The 17,223-nt window shown below is 44.1% G+C and overlaps 1 protein-coding gene across 2 annotated transcripts in view; it reads left to right on the top strand.

Moving 5' to 3' along the window:
* The first annotated feature begins 3,023 nt into the window (after positions 1-3,023).
* GLRX3 (glutaredoxin 3) overlaps positions 3,024-17,223 on the top strand; it is a 33,357-nt gene continuing 19,157 nt past the window's right edge. Inside the window, exons 1-2 of one of the 2 annotated variants that reach the window (XM_012781419.3) lie at positions 3,024-3,181; positions 9,834-9,942. In XM_012781419.3, the coding sequence (XP_012636873.3) occupies positions 3,090-3,181; positions 9,834-9,942 (201 nt within the window). In that variant the 5' untranslated portion in view covers positions 3,024-3,089. The remainder of the gene's footprint in view (positions 3,182-9,833; positions 9,943-17,223) is intronic. The other variant, XM_012781417.3, reaches the window with a different exon arrangement.

Below are 17,223 nucleotides of genomic sequence, written 5' to 3'. Positions count from 1 at the left end.
TCATTTTCCTGAGGCTGGACATGGAAACTAGAATCACTCTTCCCTAAGGTGGTCATGGAAACCAGAACCCCTTTTCCCCATACATCAAACCTAAAAATATTACTCTAACTTTCCCCGATTTTCCATTTAAAACTGGCCATAAGGCCGGGCGCGGTGGCTCACGCCTGTAATCCTAGCACTTTGGGAGGCTGAGGCGGGCGGATTGCTCAAGGTCAGAAGTTCGAAACCAGCCTGAGCGAGACCCCGTCTCTACCAAAAATAGAAATAAATTAATTGACCAACTAAAAATATATATACAAAAAATTAGCCGGGCATGGTGGCTCATGCCTGTAGTCCCAGCTACTCGGGAGGCTGAGGCAGTAGGATCGCTGAGCCCCGGAGATTGAGGTTGCTGTGAGCCAGGCTGATGCCACGGCACTCACTCTAGCCTGGGCAACAAAGTGAGACTCTGTCTCAAAAATAAATAAATAAATAAATAAAACTGGCCATAAAGATATTATCTGACCTACATTGCTTGACTGCATGTAAGAGGACCCCATTACAGACAGGGTCATGCCCTGCACCCAGAAGGAATGCTACACAGAGGCTAAGAAGAGTCTGACCAACACACAAGTCATGCTGAGTGTTCCAGTTTGTTAGCATTCGATCATACCTCTTCTGTCCAGTTGTGTTTCTACATGGCTGTCCATACTTTGTTGAACCTAAGGATAAAAATGGACAGTTTCCCCTGTATCTTTGGGTCTTCATTCTGAAGGTTTCTGAGTCATGTAAAACTATGATCAAATAAATCTGTATGCCTTTTCTCCTATGAGTCTGCCGTTTGCCAGTAATGTTCAGCGAAAGTTCGGAGGGTAAAGAGGAGGTTTTCCTTTGGCTTCTACAATAACTACAAAAAAGGACGGGGCAGAATTGGAAATGTTATCTTGGAGTTTTCATACCATTTTTCTTTAAGCAGGGAGTCTGCTGTGCAGCTGGTGTATCCTAGTTTTGGCAAACCCCACTTAAAGGGAAAAAAATCAGCATTTATAGAAAAGCCCATTTGAGGGGTGCTCTTTTTTTTTTTTTGGAAAAAAATTCACTGTAGCACAGTTCCCTCCTGCATTATAATTTCATTAGTTTTTAAATTACAAAAGCAGCCCATGCTCTTTGAAAACATACAACTGATGCAAAGAAGCATATAAGTAAAAAGTGAAGAACTTTTCTTTAACTCTCCTCTGCTTTCACTCTGGGGGGGGCAAGCTCTCCTAATACTCTGGGGGGGCATCCTTCTGGAGACCTTTTTCTATACTACATTTCGCTATATAGTTATATATTTTATTTACACATAATTCTAAGTTTAATAATGGTAATTGGTATATCTCATTTTAAGACATTGTTTCCCCCTCCTATTGCATTTTTCCACAGTAAACTCTAAGGTTTTATTTACATTGTTTTTTTTAAACTAAACTTTTTAAAAATACTGTAGATTTATATGCACCTATAAAAAATAATAGAGATTCTGTGTTCACTTTCCCCCAATGGTAACATCTTGCAAAACTGTAATATGATATCACAAGCAGGAATGTTGATATCATACAAAATTCACTGATTTTTTTTTCTTTGAGTTTCTTCAGTTTCACTTGTGTGTATTTAGTTCTATACAATTTTATCACACTTTTAGGTTTGTGTACCTACCAATACAGGCAAGATACAAAACAGTTCCTCATTGTTCTCTTGTTGCATTTTAAAGTGGAATTTACCATTTTTTGTAACGTGTATATTTGAAGGTGAGGCACATATATAACAGGGTTCCTAAAAGCCACTTTGATCACTAGATTAGTGTTGCCATAAATGAAAGTCACCTATGTTATTCAAAGTTTCCTAGTAACCAAAGGTAAACAGAGGTAAATTTAATTTTAATAAGATATTTCACAAAACTCAGCAGATCCCTAACACTATCAACATGTAAACAATATAAAAATTATTAATGATATGTGACATTTCTTTTTTCTTGTGCAAAGTCTTTGAAATCTCATAAGCCAGATTTCTCAGCTAACTTTCTTTCTCTGCCAGCTGCTAGCTGAGAGCACGGAATGAGCACCTACAATGTGCCTAGCTCTACTTCATGCACTGGGACACAGACCCAGTTCTTTCCCTCCTTGAGAACACAAGAGAATGTGAGACACAAGCACAGTTCAGACAGGTTCACCTAAAAGCAGGTGCAGGGGGGGCCTGGGAACACCCAGCTAGTTAGGAAGCCTCCGGGGGCGCCTGATCTAAAGCCCAGAGAGAGCAGGAGGGCTGTCCAGGAGGAGCCCCCAGCGTCTGGGTGGGAGCCATGGCCTTCAGTGAGACTGGGGACCCCAAAAGGAGAGGTGCTTCGGAGGCCTGGCCCCATGTGGCCTGGGGACATCCAACAAAAGTTGGCCCCCTGCCCAAAGCAGACGGATGCTGGGCTCTGGAGGGCAGCGGGGGTTCTGGGCCTGCCGAGGGTACCCAGGCAGCGGGTGCGAAGCACGCGCCGCGGGGTGCAGAGGAAATCACCGGAGACCCAACACGTCAGGGGGATGCCCCACGAACGCCAGGGACGGCGGTGCAGGCCAGGTGGGAGGATGCGGGCGTCCCGGCGCCGGCCCACCAGCAGACCCACCCAGGCCCCGCCGCTCCGGGGTCACAGGGGCGATGGGTCGGATGCGGGAGGGGAGGAGGGCGCTGGACTCGCGGGGAGCGGCGCAGGCCCCCCAGGAGCGAGGGGAGCGCCGGGTGGGAGTCGAGGGCCCCAGACCTCCCGGGGCATCCCCTCCTGCACGTCAAGTCCCTGCTACAGCCGGCCTCCAGCTCGCTCGGTGCACAGACCCGACCTCGCGTCCACTCCCGTCACCCGCCGGGGCCTGGCCCGCAAGCTGAAGGAGCCGCGTGACCCACCCCGGGGCCCGCGCCCCAGCCGCACCTGCCCGGCTGCCGGCGCCGCCGCGGGGCTCTCCGGGCTAGCGCGACCCCTCGTGCTGGGGCGGGGCTTTGGCCGCGCAGGCGCACTGCGCGCGGCGGCCCGTGCCTATCTAGCCGCCCGCGCTCGGCTGCTCCTGTCTGGCGGCGGCGGCGGCGGCAGCATGGCGGCGGGGGCGGCCGAGGCGGCGGCGGCGGCGGTGGCCGAGGTCGGCTCGGCCGGGCAGTTTGAGGAGCTGCTGTGCCTCAAAGCCAGGTAAGCGGGCGGCGGCGGAGAGGGGCGGAGGCGGCCGAGAGGCCCGGCCGGCGGCGGGCGGCCCGTCCCGGCTCCTGGGCGCCCGGCTCGCCTCGGCCTCGGGGGACCGGGCCGGCGCCGCCGCGGACTCCCGGGGCCTCCGGGCCGAGCCGCGCCTCCCGCGGCCCGAGCGGCGGCGGGGCGGGCTCGCTCCCGCCCGGACGGCGGCCCCGGCGGCGGGGACGCGCCGCCCTGCCGACCCCTGGCCCGGGCGGCCCCGGAGCGGGGGGCGCGGTGACTCAGCTCGGCGGGCGACCCCGGCCCTCCGCGGCCCCGGCCTCCCGCGGCCCTGGCCCGGAGGCGCTGCGGGCCGGCGGCGGCGCCTTCCCCCAGCCTCCCTTGGCGGGGACGCCCGGGTCACCGGGAAGAGCCACCGAGGCCCCGCCGGCTCGGGCGGCCCTGCCTGTCTCTCTCAGGGTTAGCGTCTGAAGTTAGCCAGCCGGCCAGCCAGCAGGGTTGCGTCTCCACACTCCACCTGTTGCCGTTGACGAGGGTGTCCTGCTTCGCGAATGGGTTTCCCGAGAGTCCGTTCTGGTCTGCTGCACGTGCTGCTGCTGCTGCTCCCTTCTGAGAAGCCTACAGTCGGGGATCCATAGGGGTGCATGCATACACAACGGTTTTGGGGGCGTTGGGAGCAGCTCTGGGTCGTGCGAATGTGCACTGGCACGGATGCTGCAGGCAGGTGCGTGCAGGCATGTATGTGGGGCTTCCGAGTAACACCGCCTCGAATTCTATAGACCAAGGGCTGAGTTTCTCTCAGCTGTGTTATTCCGGTTGAGATGGAGCTTTAGGGTCAGGGTGCCTGGGGCCCGGCCCTCGACTCAGCCACTTACCAGCCACGTAACTCCCGGGCAAGTTTCATAACCCCAGCCTCAGTTTCCTCTAGGGCGGAGTGGATTAGTGCCTGCCTCCTCAGGGTTGTTGTGCGATCGTGCGTGTAAGATGCTACGGTGTCTGGCATGCAGGAGGCACTCAGTAGGTGTTGGCCCTCAGCATCTTCAGTGGGGAGCAGAGTGCCTTCATGGAGTTCGCAGGCAGTAAATGCTTACTGAGTGAAATTCTGCAGACTGTAGTGGGAGTGCAAGTGAGGTGGGGAGTTGCCTTTGTTGAAAATGGGGAAGGATGAGAGTTCTGACTTCTGGTGAACAATGCTTTAATGGAAGTGATGAAGTTAAAGTGTTAATTAAAACTGCTCTTTCAGTTTAACTGGGAAATTGTTTTAAATAAGGGGGGGGGATGGTGTTTACTCACTGATGGGACCTCTGTTCTGATTCTTCCAGCACACACACAGAGCTTTGTGCGGCAGGATTACAGAGGTCACCAGAGGTGGCTTCTTGAAAAGAGCAGGGCATGTGTGCCCCTGTCCTAAATAAACGTTTTGAACGTAAACCATCACCTGAAGAGACTGTTTTTTTGTGTGTGTGTGATTCACATTTTAGTGGCTATGCTTCGTGTTTTAAAGAGTCCTGAAACTATACGGTGGGTAAAAAGTTTAAGTGGAAGTAATGTCTAGATTTTTGCCACTGTTCTGTACTGGGAATGACCCAGAGAGCAATATTCCCTTTCCTTAGTGACTGGTTTAGACCGGCACATGGGAAATGATGTGTGGCATGTGGGGAAGGAGCAGTTCTCTGCTGTTTTTTGTGAAAACAGAAGCATTTATGTTGATGTAGACATTTTAAGTCTACTTTCCAAATCATTGCTTCTCCATTTTAAAATTTGGTATGAATTGAACTTTTTTCTTAAGTCATCTAATCAGATGTTAAGTTACTGAAGCCTCAGCTGGTCTATACGGTGGGAATATTAATACCCATTTGCAGAGCGATTACAAGGTTTAGTGTATGATATGTTTAATAAATGGTAGCTGGTGCTAATCTGCAGATGAATAATTCTAGTAGCAGAATACTGTAATAATAGAAAACTATTTATTCAGCAGTAGTTATTTTACTGATGAAGAATCAAGGTTCATTACATTGCCTAAAATCACATGAGTCATCATTTGAACCTAGTCTTCCCATACATGTTTTCCCAAACAGTGCACCAGTTACATGTAATCCAAAAGAGGATGACATTTATATTTGTTTCAGATATAGTAGTATGTCCTTGTAATATTGGGCATAATGTGTTTAATTGAAAAGTAGAAGTTAAGCATCTAAATATGAGAATATTGTGGATAATTTAAAGTAATTATTAACATTAATATTATGTTTTAATGTTTTCAAAACACTTAGATATTTTTGTTTGATCTTCCCATCATGCCAGGGTGTTAGGTATTGCTGTTTTACAGATGTGGAAGTTGAATTACTCTTCAAAGACATGTTAGTAATAATGGAACTGAAATTTGAATTCAGGTTCTATTCTCATAATTTTTTCTTTTTTACATACCTGGGCTCATAGTGCTATAAAGTTTGGTGGCCTATTTTAATTTAAAAAATGTAATCATATTGTGAGCATTTTCCCATGGCATTAAAATTCTTTGAAAATTTGATTTTTAATGGCTTTATAATTTGTTATGACCATTAAAAACTATATTGCTGAACTTTAGATTTTTCTAGTTATTTATGTAAAATAATGGGAAAATATCCTTACACATAGATCTTTGTCTCTTTACTGACTTCCTTAGGATAGATGTATACATATGTGCAAGAAATTTCTGAAAGGTCGGAATTTAATATTTACCTGCAGGTTATGAAAGTGCTTCTTTCATCATCTTTTTTTAATCATTAAATATGATGACTTAAAAACTCCTTTGTCAAATTGGTGAAAAGTGGCATCTCAGCTTTTTTTTTAAAAGTAAGTTATTACTTACAATAATAAAATGCACAAATCTTAATTGTCAGATGTGATGAATTTTGATATTGTGTAGACACACCAGTAACCACCATTCAAAGCAAGAATATAGAATCCCAGGAAGTTCTTCATCCCTTTTCCCCTGACTGCTGATCTGTTTCTGTCACCATGGATTAGTTTTCTCTGTTCTTGGACTTTATGTAGATAGAACCATACAGTTTCTCTGTTAGTATGTCATCTTTTGCTCAGTATGTTTTGAAGAGTCACCCTCATGTATCTGCAGTTGGTTCATTTTACTGCTGAGTTGTATTCCATTGCATGAATGTGCAACTCTTTCTCCCACTTGTGGACATCTGGGTTCTTTCTAGTTTGGGGTTATTATGTATAAGACTGCTATGAACACTCTTCTGGCACAGGGCCTTTGTGAGCTCTGCTTTTGTTCTCGCCATCCTTAGCTCTTGGCACCTCCCCTGCCCTCTGCATCACTGAGGAGCAAGGCTAGATAGAGTAGGCAGAGGCTTATGAGGAAGGGTTTTGGGGGGTCTGAATATTGGCCAGAACTCAGTGCCAGAGCTCCAAACAACTGCAGGGAGGCCTAGAAAATGCAGTCTAGCTGAACGGCAGTCTAGCTGAACGGCAGTCTAGCTGAACGCCCAGGAGGAAAAGGAAACAGTGTTTGAGGAAACAACATAGTCTCGCTGTAGATGTGAGGCCTACCTGCTCATCCATTGAAGCTGCCGAGTTCCACAGGATGCAAGTTATACCCATCAGCGTAGGGTGGAGGGGGTCCCTATAATGTGTCCTTTCCTGTCTTAGGCGAGTCTTCCTCTGGAGCCTTCTGCTTTCCTTTTGTGTACCCCTGGACAGCTCAATCTTTTTAATCAGTCCTACAGGTGATCCCTGCCCTCTATTTTCTTTTGTTTCAGCAAATGACCTTGCTTCCTACCTGAGCGAAAAGAAGTCTTCAGGTAGCATTTCTCCGAGCCCTCCTCCCCTCTCCACGAGCATCTATTCTCTTACTTGTAGCCTTACCCATTCTTAATTCCTTTGCTTCTGACTCAGAGAAGACTGCCCGCCTTCTGCAAGGTGAGTCTTCTCTGCTCCAGATACCCCTTGCCCCTCCTCTTCTGAGACCTGGCCTCCCCCTCCCCCTTTGCACTGCCCCTTACAAAGTAAACAGATGAAGATTTTCCTGTATTAAAAAAGCACATACCTTGATCCTGTCTTTTCCTCTGCCTAGTGCAGATTTCTTAGAGATCAGAGAGAAGATCTCTGCATCCTCATCTTCAGTCCTGTCCTCCATGTGCTGCAGTCTGACTTGTGCTGCTGCCATTCCATTGAGGTTGGGCTCTGCTGCTCACTGCCCATCCTGCTGCAGTTGTTGATTGTCACGCCTTCCTTCTTGGCACTCCACTCTTGACTTCTGGGAGACCCTGTAACCTTTGTCTTCCTCTCATGACCCCTTCACTGCACAAGTTCCTTCTCCATCTGTCCAACTTGGTCTTGAGGAGCCCCTGAGGCATTGGGTCTCTTTGGGTCTCCTGCATCCGTCTGTGCCGTGGCGCCGGTACTGTGTGTTTCTCCGTACCTCAGGTGCAGACCCTTTCCTGAGCTTGAGACATCATACTATAGCCCATTTGACTAACCCTCTCAAGTTGGCAGCTTCTGCACTATGATTCCAGGCTAGTGCCACCACTAGCCACCAGTCTTGAAGCACAACTTGGTGTGCAGAGAGGTGGTGCCTCTCTGTCACCAAATCCTGCCCCATTTACTTACCTCTGAGATTTCCCCAGTGCTTGCCTGACGCTTTATTGTAGGCTTGCACCTCTCTCACCTGTATTATTTTACTGGTTTTTACAGTTTGTTATTCCTTTCCTTGCCCACAGTTTAGTTGTCCTTAGTCCTTTTTTCCATGTCACCTTTTCCCACTGATTTTCACATTTTTTAAGAGGGCGTATTATATTTGAACAGAATTCTATAAAGCTGAAGCAGTTTTCAGGCCGGGCGCTGTGGCTCACGCCTGTAATCCTAGCTCTTGGGAGGCCGAGGCGGGCGGATTGCTCAAGGTCAGGAGTTCAAAACCAGCCTGAGCAAGAGCGAGACCCCGTCTCTACTATAAATAGAAAGAAATTAATTGGCCAACTGATATATATATAAAAAAAAAAATTAGCCGGGCATGGTGGCGCATGCCTGTAGTCCCAGCTACCCGGGAGGCTGAGGCAGAAGGATCACTCGAGCCCAGGAGTTTGAGGTTGCTGTGAGCTAGGCTGACGCCACGGCACTCACTCTAGCCTGGGCAACAAAGCGAGACTCTGTCTCAAAAAAAAAAAAAAAAAAAAAAAAAAAAAAAAAAAAAAAAAAAAAAAAAAAAAAAAAAAAAAAAAAAAAAAAAAAAAAAAAAAAAAAAAAAAAAAGCTGAAGCAGTTTTCAGTTGGGTATGATAATAGACTTAAAGATATCTTTTCCAAAATAATTTTGTATGAAAATAAGATAGGTATACACTGAGATTCCTAAGACTTTAGTTAATAATATTAATCCACTGTTCTGCCCGTACTGTAAATGTTTAGCAAATCTTTAGTAGCATAGTATCAAAACAATAAAAGTATGTCTTTGGAAACAGCAGAAGACTTCTTTTCTGTCTTCTGCTGGGCCGCCTTCCTTTTCCGCATTTTGTCATGATTTTTGTAGTCATGATTATGCCCCTTCATGACAATACCATGTTTAAAAAGTAAACACTGATGTTAGTGGTAATAATGTATCCACAGCCATTTTTCACAATGTGCCTTTAATACAGAAATGTTTCCACTTTCCTCAAGGGCCTGAAGGTATACTTGGTTTATCTGACTATTAATTGAGATGAATGAATATTCAGACCCACTTCATAAGGGTTAAATCTTGACTCAGGAAATATCATTAACTTGAAAATTCATCTGCAAGAGTCTCAAGAACCTTGCAGAGTGTTCTTATATTGTAGTGTTGAATGCAACAAAATTCTAACAGTATAAAACAATTCAGGCAGTTCTTTTAAAGTTTTCTTGGTAATAGAATTTAATGTATATCAGCATTTGTTTATTTCTAAAGTTAGTATAATTTTTCTTTATATAATTGCAAAAATGTGCAAAATGAAACACTGTTTAGGGTTAGTTGCACTCATGGAAAACAAAAGTAGGAGAATGATGAACACAAAATTGAGGATGATGGTTATCTCTTGAAGAGGTTAGTGAAGGTGGGCATCTTTGTGGTGGGCTATACAGGGTCTCCAGAGATGGTAGACATTTTCTATTTCTTTAGCTGGGTGGTAGGCACACAGATAATTCATTTTATTGTTATTTATAGCTTGTACATGACATATTCTTTTGTATGAATTAAATATTTAACAAAAATGAGTCTGTTACTATTTATTAATATTCTTTGATAGGCTCACATTTATTTTATCATGTGGTTTCTAATGTTTAGAAAAATATATCGAAGGTTTTAATTAGTAATAGGTTATTTTACTAATGTTTTTCCAACCAGGAGAGGGTGGAGGTCCTATATTTTATTTTTCCCATTAAGATTTTATTTTCTTTGAATAAATGTTATAGTGGCCCCAGTACCTCCAAGAATTTGACTTAATGCATTTATTACTATTGTGAGTAGGTACTTTTCCCTGGATTTTGATCTGAGACACTGGCTTGCATGCTAAAACTCATTTATTTCCTCCAGCAACTGCGCCCACTAGCTTTGGTGGGCAAATATGTTATTAACAATGTAATATTTTATTCACTTTCTGTATATTCCAAAGTTAGTATAATATTAAAAAATGCATTTTTCTGATTTACAGGTCCCTACTCGTGATCCATTTCTGGGCACCATGGTCTCCCCAGTGCACGCAGATGAACGACGTGATGGCGGAATTGGCTAAAGAGCACCCGCAGGTTTCATTTGTGAAGGTATTATATTCTCAGTGTTGTGTCTTCTATGAATTTAATTCTGATTTATGGGTTAGATTAGATTGTATTAACTAATATAAAGGAGGCGTGGTGTGAAATTCCAAATATTTATAATTGGTGTTGGGTTCTGTTAGTTTTGCAGTAGTTTATTCTTGAGATTCTTAGAATGATGTTGCGTTTCTCAAGTATACTTTCCTTCACCCAACCTTGAGGGCGTGAATGCCAAGTGTGGGGGTGCTGTGGCAGGGTGTTGGAGAGCAGACTCGGACTAGGTAATTCACTGAGGAATTGTGGTTTTAAGATAACTAAAGTAGAGACAAAACATACGTCATTGAAAAGCTAGGTGTGATATAGAAAATGACCCAAGAAAGGGTAGGTATGTCAAGGTCGCTGGGGACCGGGGGAGCAGGAGGAAGCTGCCATCCTGGGTTGGGCAAATGCGAACCTGTACGAGAAGCTGAAAGGCTTTCCGACTTGGTAGGGTGCAGAGGGAGAGGGAAGCCAGACAGTCTCTTCTTTGCCTCCTTCCTTTTTGCTCCTCATTTCTGGTGCCTCTTTTGAGTGCATGAGCACTGGGAAAGCCACAGTCCTGATCATGGATCAGCTTGCTTGGTTTAACACGTTCAAGTTGTCATTCAGGACTTAGTACTGGTTTAGGCAGCAGGGCCAAAATATGTGTTGAGAGTCGTAGAGATGAATTATTGGGAAGGAAGGCACACCTTGTGTTTAAAACCCTGAATTCTTAGGACTTAAAAAGCCAAAGTCTTGTTTTTTAAAACCAGAATTTTTGAGTTCAGAATATGTTGGCTAGTATACCTATTTATGGGGTTAAAAATAACATCAACTATATTTGTCTATATGCCTCTTTTTATGTAAACTGAAAACACAGAATTGTGACAGGCTAATTCATTTGTACAGTAGGTGGTAAACTTTTCAGACAGCTTCTATATAGATAAGTTTGCTTTGAGCAGGTATTGTACTCAGATGGTTCAAAAATCCAAACAGTATAGAAAGGTGTACATTGAGAAGCTCACCCCACTTTTCCCTGTCAACCCTGTTGTCTCACCCCATAAGTAACTACATGTATTAATTTTGTATGAATCCTTCCAGTGTTTCTTTATGCAGATAGAGCATATATGAATATAATAGTTAGCTTTTTAAAATTTAAGGACTTATTTAAAATTCCAATGAAATGTGTAATGTAACCTTAGAATGTAACCCTAAAATGTCCAGTATAAATAATAGAAGGGAACATTAAAACTGCATGTTTGGTCAGTGATAAAAGATAATGATTACAAGTGAAATGAATGATTAAACATTTCAATCGTAAGATTAATCAAGATGATGGTAATGGTTCTGAGTCTGCCTTTATGTGTATAGTGTTACTGGTTTAGGTAACACATTGTTCTTAGCTGCCATCTGAATGATTTATTTAAGGTGATTATAGAATTACTTCTCACATTGGTACCAGACTTGGAAGTGAGATTTAAGGTTGTTCAAGTGCTTAGGTGTCTCAGTGAGCCAGAGGTTGGAGAAGTCCTTGGCCCTGCCAGGTTGTGGGGGCTGAGGGAGCCTGACTGCACCTGCCCTTCGTGGGGATGACATAGTGCGAGACTGGCCATTCTTCTAGGAGTCTTCGCTTTCCAGAAATTCACTCTATGGCATAGGCTTTCTTTCAATCAACTTCATCAAGGGCAAAGGTAATTTGCGTGGGTGTTGTAAGGCATATAATTAAAGGCACTCACTGAGCAATAGTGAGCAAATGAGAAGTAAAATATTTGAGAGATCATGGGCCTTGATCAGTAAGAGAGGCATACAGTTCATTTTAAAATAGCGTTCTTTTGCTATTGAGAGCTTTTGGAAATTTCTAGAGTATGGAACTAATGTTCTACTTTTCTGATTTCTTTTTTTAATGATGCAATAGTTTGGCATTTTCAACTTGTGAAATAAAGGGGTTAGTCAATTTTTGTGGCTGAGATTTACAAAATCATTTAAATAAATGATCTTAAACTAAATGTTTTTAACAGATTGTAAGGTTTTGTGACTATCAACAATTTCTTATTTAGTAGGAGATGGTAAAATACCACCTTAGGAAAGTTAGTCACAAGTTTTCGGGTCAGAATAGTTTGTACTCATTGGAATTGAATGCTGAAAGGCAAGGTTTTCATGTTTTTTTGCATCTTGAATCCCTCATTCCCTATACTGCTGATGTGGTTATATAGTGTATTCATACTCCTTCCAGGTACTGTGTTTATGGTAAGTTCCACTTATCTGAATCACTGCTATATCTGGTTAGAGCCTGAGGTTCTGGGCCCCATCCTGAGGCTTTCACTAAAAGTCTTATAGAAACCTTATATTTGTTCAGAATAACATTAAATAGCTAAAATGTCTAGTGCCTTTACTTTGCAAATTATGTAGTCATTTTGGTAGTACCTTGTAGTACCTTATCTCATATTGATCCTATTTGTGTCTTTACCTAAAATAGGAATGAATACACATTTATCATTTAATTAATTGTTTGATAGAGTCTTTTAAAATGCGGTGTCTGGTGGAGAGGGTGGGAAGGAGGGATAGTCTAAGGCTCTGTGGGTAATGAAAAGGCTGGGTGCCTGCCACTGGTTGTATCTGAGAGCCAAATCCAGTCCATTTTATATTAACTCTTTCCTTTTTTTCTTGTGGCTTTTTAAAAAAATTATTTCTGGACTTGTTTGTGACATTGATTGGGCTATTAGGAAATACCTTGTATTTTTGTTTGTATTGTCATTTAATTCCTGTTTTTTTTTTTTTGTATTTTGAGACAGGGTCTCACTTTGTTGCCCAGGCTACAGCAGTGCCATGGCGTCAGCCTAGCTCACAGCAACCTCAAACTCCTGGGCTCAAGCAATCCTCCTGTCTCAGCCTCATGAGTAGCTGGGACTACAGGCATGCACCACCATGCCCAGCTAATTTTTTCTATATATATTAGTTGGCCAATTAATTTCTTTCTATTTATAGTAGAGATGAGGTCTCACTCTTGCTCAGGCTGGTTTCGAACTCCTGACCTCAAGCAATCTGCTCATCTTGGCCTCCCAGAGTGCTAGGATTATAGGCATGAGCCACCGCGCCCGGCCTTAATTCCTGTTTTAATGACCTTTTGACTAGATGGTGAGATACTTGAGGTAGGGACCTTTACCTGTGGTGTCAGGTGGCTTCTGCCTCCCATGCCAGTCTCCCCAGCCCCACTTCCAGCTTACTACCGTGATCCCATTAGGCTGTGGTGCTTATTTTAACACATAATGCTCTTCAGTACAAAATTCTTAAAGTCAGACCTGTCAGCCAGCTGGTGGGTGAGATTTTATACTATTGTATTTAATTTAGTACTAATCTGGTGTGTATAGTAGCTGCTGCACATGTATTTTGTGTCCATGTAACTTACGATATAAGGTTAATAAGGGTATGGAGGAGTTATATAGTTAAATTTGTATTTTTGCATCTTAAAAATGGGGATCTTTATAGTTTGATTTATTCTTATTCTGAAATGTGCCGCTATCTTAAGATAGAGTTCATACTGTTTAATTTCTAAAGGTCTGTACAATCCATATAAATATAAATGTAGCTCAACACTGCTTAATTTATAAATGTCTGTAATTACTATGTGTAAACGGGAAATGTTGGGCAACTAGCTGCACAACTAGGTGCAAACTTACTAGCTAAATTCCTGTATTTCAGTGTCAGAGAATATTGGCTAGTTTATTTGGCATCTTAGAGAACATATGTTGAATTCTATTTTATAGGAATTCTAAAAATAAGATAATCCTAGTAGAATTATTAAATCTTAAAAATAATCTAGCTTTTATTTATATCGTCTTGGTAATAAGAAATTACCACAATTAACATGGTTCATTATCTGCTTCTGGGCTAAGTTTGGCAAAAGTCTTAAAAAAATTGATCAAAACTGTTAAATAACTTTTGAAATTATATTTGGCTATCTGAAAAAGAAGAAACTTGATTTTTTTTTTTTTTTTTTTTTTTTGAGACAGAGTCTCGCTTTGTTGCCCAGGCTAGAGTGAGTGCCGTGGCGTCCTAGCTCACAGCAACCTCAAACTCCTGGGCTCGAGTGATCCTTCTGCCTCAGCCTCCCGGGTAGCTGGGACTACAGGCATGCGCCACCATGCCCGGCTAATTTTTTATATATATATCAGTTGGCCAATTAATTTCTTTCTATTTATAGTAGAGACGGGGTCTCGCTCTTGCTCAGGCTGGTTTTGAACTCCTGACCTTGAGCAATCCGCCCGCCTCGGCCTCCCAAGAGCTAGGATTACAGGCGTGAGCCACAGCGCCCGGCCGAAACTTGATTTTGAAATTCTTCTTCTTTTTTTAATATCACACATCACAGAATAGAAGGAAGCCTCTTTATGAGGTTTAACCAAATATCCTTGAGTGCCAGGCTTAAGTGTTCTCTCCTCAACCTTAGATCCTCAGTGTCACTGTTGGCAAGTGGCCACTCCCGTTCTTGGCTTAGTTATAGTGGCCACCTTTGTTTAATATTATGTCAAAATTTACTTATTGAACACTAAACGCCACACATTCTGGGCACTGGGGTTACAGAACACTAAGGGTCACAGACAATAAGTGGGTAAACAGACACATTACCAAGATCATTTCAGATAGTAATAAGTTCTACATTAGAAAAAACAGGGTATGAAAGATGGTGACTGGGATGGGTGGGGTACTTTATTTAGGTTGTGTTGGAAGGCTGTACATATGAGGTGAAATCTGAAAAATGGAAAGGAGCCAGCTATTGGGAGAGCTGGGAAGAGCTTTTAGGTTAGCAGGTTCCAAGTGTTGGAGGTGCAGGTGGGAGGCTAGTGGGGCTAGAGTGCGGTGAGAGGGAGGAGGGTGTGACGTGAGGTTGGAGGGGAGGGTCAGGTGGCTTTGTGGACAGTGGTAGCGTTCAGTGTACTCGGCAGCATTCTGAGTGCAGGGGAAGTGACAGACCCACCCTGTCTTACATCAGTACTCTGGCTGCTGGGTGGAGAATGTTTCAAAGAGGGAGGGTGCAGAAGAGAAGCAGGGATACCAGTTAGGAGGCTTTTCCACTAGGCCAGGTAAGAGACGAAATAATGCCGTGATCTGAGTTGGCTTATATTTTGGAGGGAACCCCAGAAAACCTGTTGATGGATGGGATGTGTAGCGGGTGAGAGAAATGGATAAATCAAGGTTGTCTCCTTTTTGACTTGAGCAACTGGATGGAATTTGTGAGCTAGAGATGCCTTGGGGAGGAGCAGGTTTAGTGGGAGCTCCGGGTGCAAATGTTGAGTGTGTAGTCTGGAGGCCACGGGAGAGGCCCAGGCCAGGAAGATCTTGGGAGTTGTTGTCGCATTGGTGTCACTGAGAGCTCTGGGATTGGATGAGACTACTCCAGGAGAGTGAATGTGGATGGGCCAAAAACAGCTCAGGACCCAGTCCTGGAATATGCCTGTGTCATAGGGTGGCCAGGGGTGAAAGGAAGCAGCCAAAGAGACTGAGTCTCAACAGTTAGGGGAAAAGAAAACATGGAAAGCCAAGTGTTGCAAGGAGGTGGGTGTGGTCCCTGTCACTGAATGATACTGAAAGGTCATAAAATGAGGAAAGCAGTAGCCATTGGACTTGCTGAAGTGGCAGCATGGCGGTTAGCCACGCTGCCTCACTCCAGCACTCAAAAGGTTTGTGATTGTCACAGTCCATTCGTGCTATTATAACAGCATGCCTCAGGTTGGGTAATACTTATAGTTCTAGAGGCTAGGCAGTCCAAGATCAGAGCACGAGCAGATTTAGTATCTGGAGAGGGCTCGCTCTCTGCTCCCAAGATGGTGCCTTCTTGCTGTGTTCTCACATGGCAGGAGTGGAAGGGCAAGTAGGGAAGAGCTAGTTCCCTCAGACTCTTTTTTAATGGCACTTGCCTCTCCCAGAGGCCCCTCTTCATTGCCACCACCTTGGGGGTTAAGTTCCAACACATTGAAACCATAGCAGTAATCTAGGCCAAGTTACTGAACCTCTTTAAGTTCCAGTTTCTTCTGTAAAATGGGTGCAATGACAGTACCTATTACTGTGAGGATTAATTGAGTCCATACATGGACAGAGTATTCCCCACCTGGATTCACCTGCTGCCTCCCTTGTCCCTTTCACCTCTTCCTTGTAGACATAGCGTGCCGTGTGGGAAGGTTCCAGAGTTTGAGATTTTTGGAAGCAAGTGGTTTCCTCTAGAGGCATTTTTTCCCTGGATTCTGTTCTGGAAACATTCACATCTGGTTGGTCCTTAAGTCATGTATAAATCTTATCTTTGAAATGTGATCTTTTTTTATTATAGTCGTAGGAAAAATTAACCTTAGTATAGTGAAAAACACAGGTTTTGTAGTCAAACAAACTTGTATTTGTTTCTGAGCTCTGCCACTTACTGTGTGTCTTTGGACCTGTTACCTCCTGAATTAGGGTTCTTGGACAAACAAAACCGATAGGATAGATGTAGCCGTGAGGAGGGATTTCTTGTGGGAGTTGGCTCATGTGGTTATGGAGGTTGAGAAGTCTCGCCAGCTGCTGTACGCAAGCTGGAGAACCAGGGAAGCTGGTGGCCTAGCTGGTCCAAGTCTGGAGGCCTGAGAACCAAGGGAGCCAATGGTGTAACTCTCAGTCCAAGGCCCGAGAACCTGGGGGTGGGGAGCACTGGTCCAAGTCTTGGAGTCCAAACGCTGGGGAACCTGGACTTGTGATGTCCAGTGGCAGGAGAAGATGAGTATCTCAGCTCCAGGAGCAGGAGAGAGTGTGAGCCACGAGTCAGAGAGCATACACCTTTCCTCTACCTTACTGTTCTGTCCAGGCCTCGGCCTGTTGGGTGAAGGGGCATCCTCACGACTCGCCTTGGTCGGCTGATTCAAATGCCAGTCTCCTGAAACACCCTCGCAGACAAGCTCAGAAATATGCTTTACCAGCTGGCTGGAGATCTCTTAACTCAGTCAAGTTGACACCTAAAATTAACCATCATGCCCCCTCTTTTCCTAACCACTAACAACATTGAGATGGTAACACGCTGTGTACCTTCTATAAGTGGGCTAGGCAGTTTATGTTAAGGGCCTGTCAGGATTTATGGCAGAGTAGGTTGTTCATGAAAGATGGCTGTTGGTGATCATCTTTGAGCTCTTCCGAATGCAGGTCCTTTAAAATATTTATATATTAATATTTCTGTTTTCATTGTTTCACCTGTTAGATCCAACAAAAAATATTTCCAAAGAATTGAGTGCTGCAAAGGTTTTAGGACTTCAGATG

This window comes from Microcebus murinus, chromosome 14 (assembly GCF_040939455.1).
Source record: "Microcebus murinus isolate Inina chromosome 14, M.murinus_Inina_mat1.0, whole genome shotgun sequence".
In the NCBI taxonomy this organism is placed as follows: Eukaryota; Metazoa; Chordata; class Mammalia; order Primates; family Cheirogaleidae; genus Microcebus; species Microcebus murinus.
This window is presented reverse-complemented; position numbering and strand designations above follow the sequence as displayed.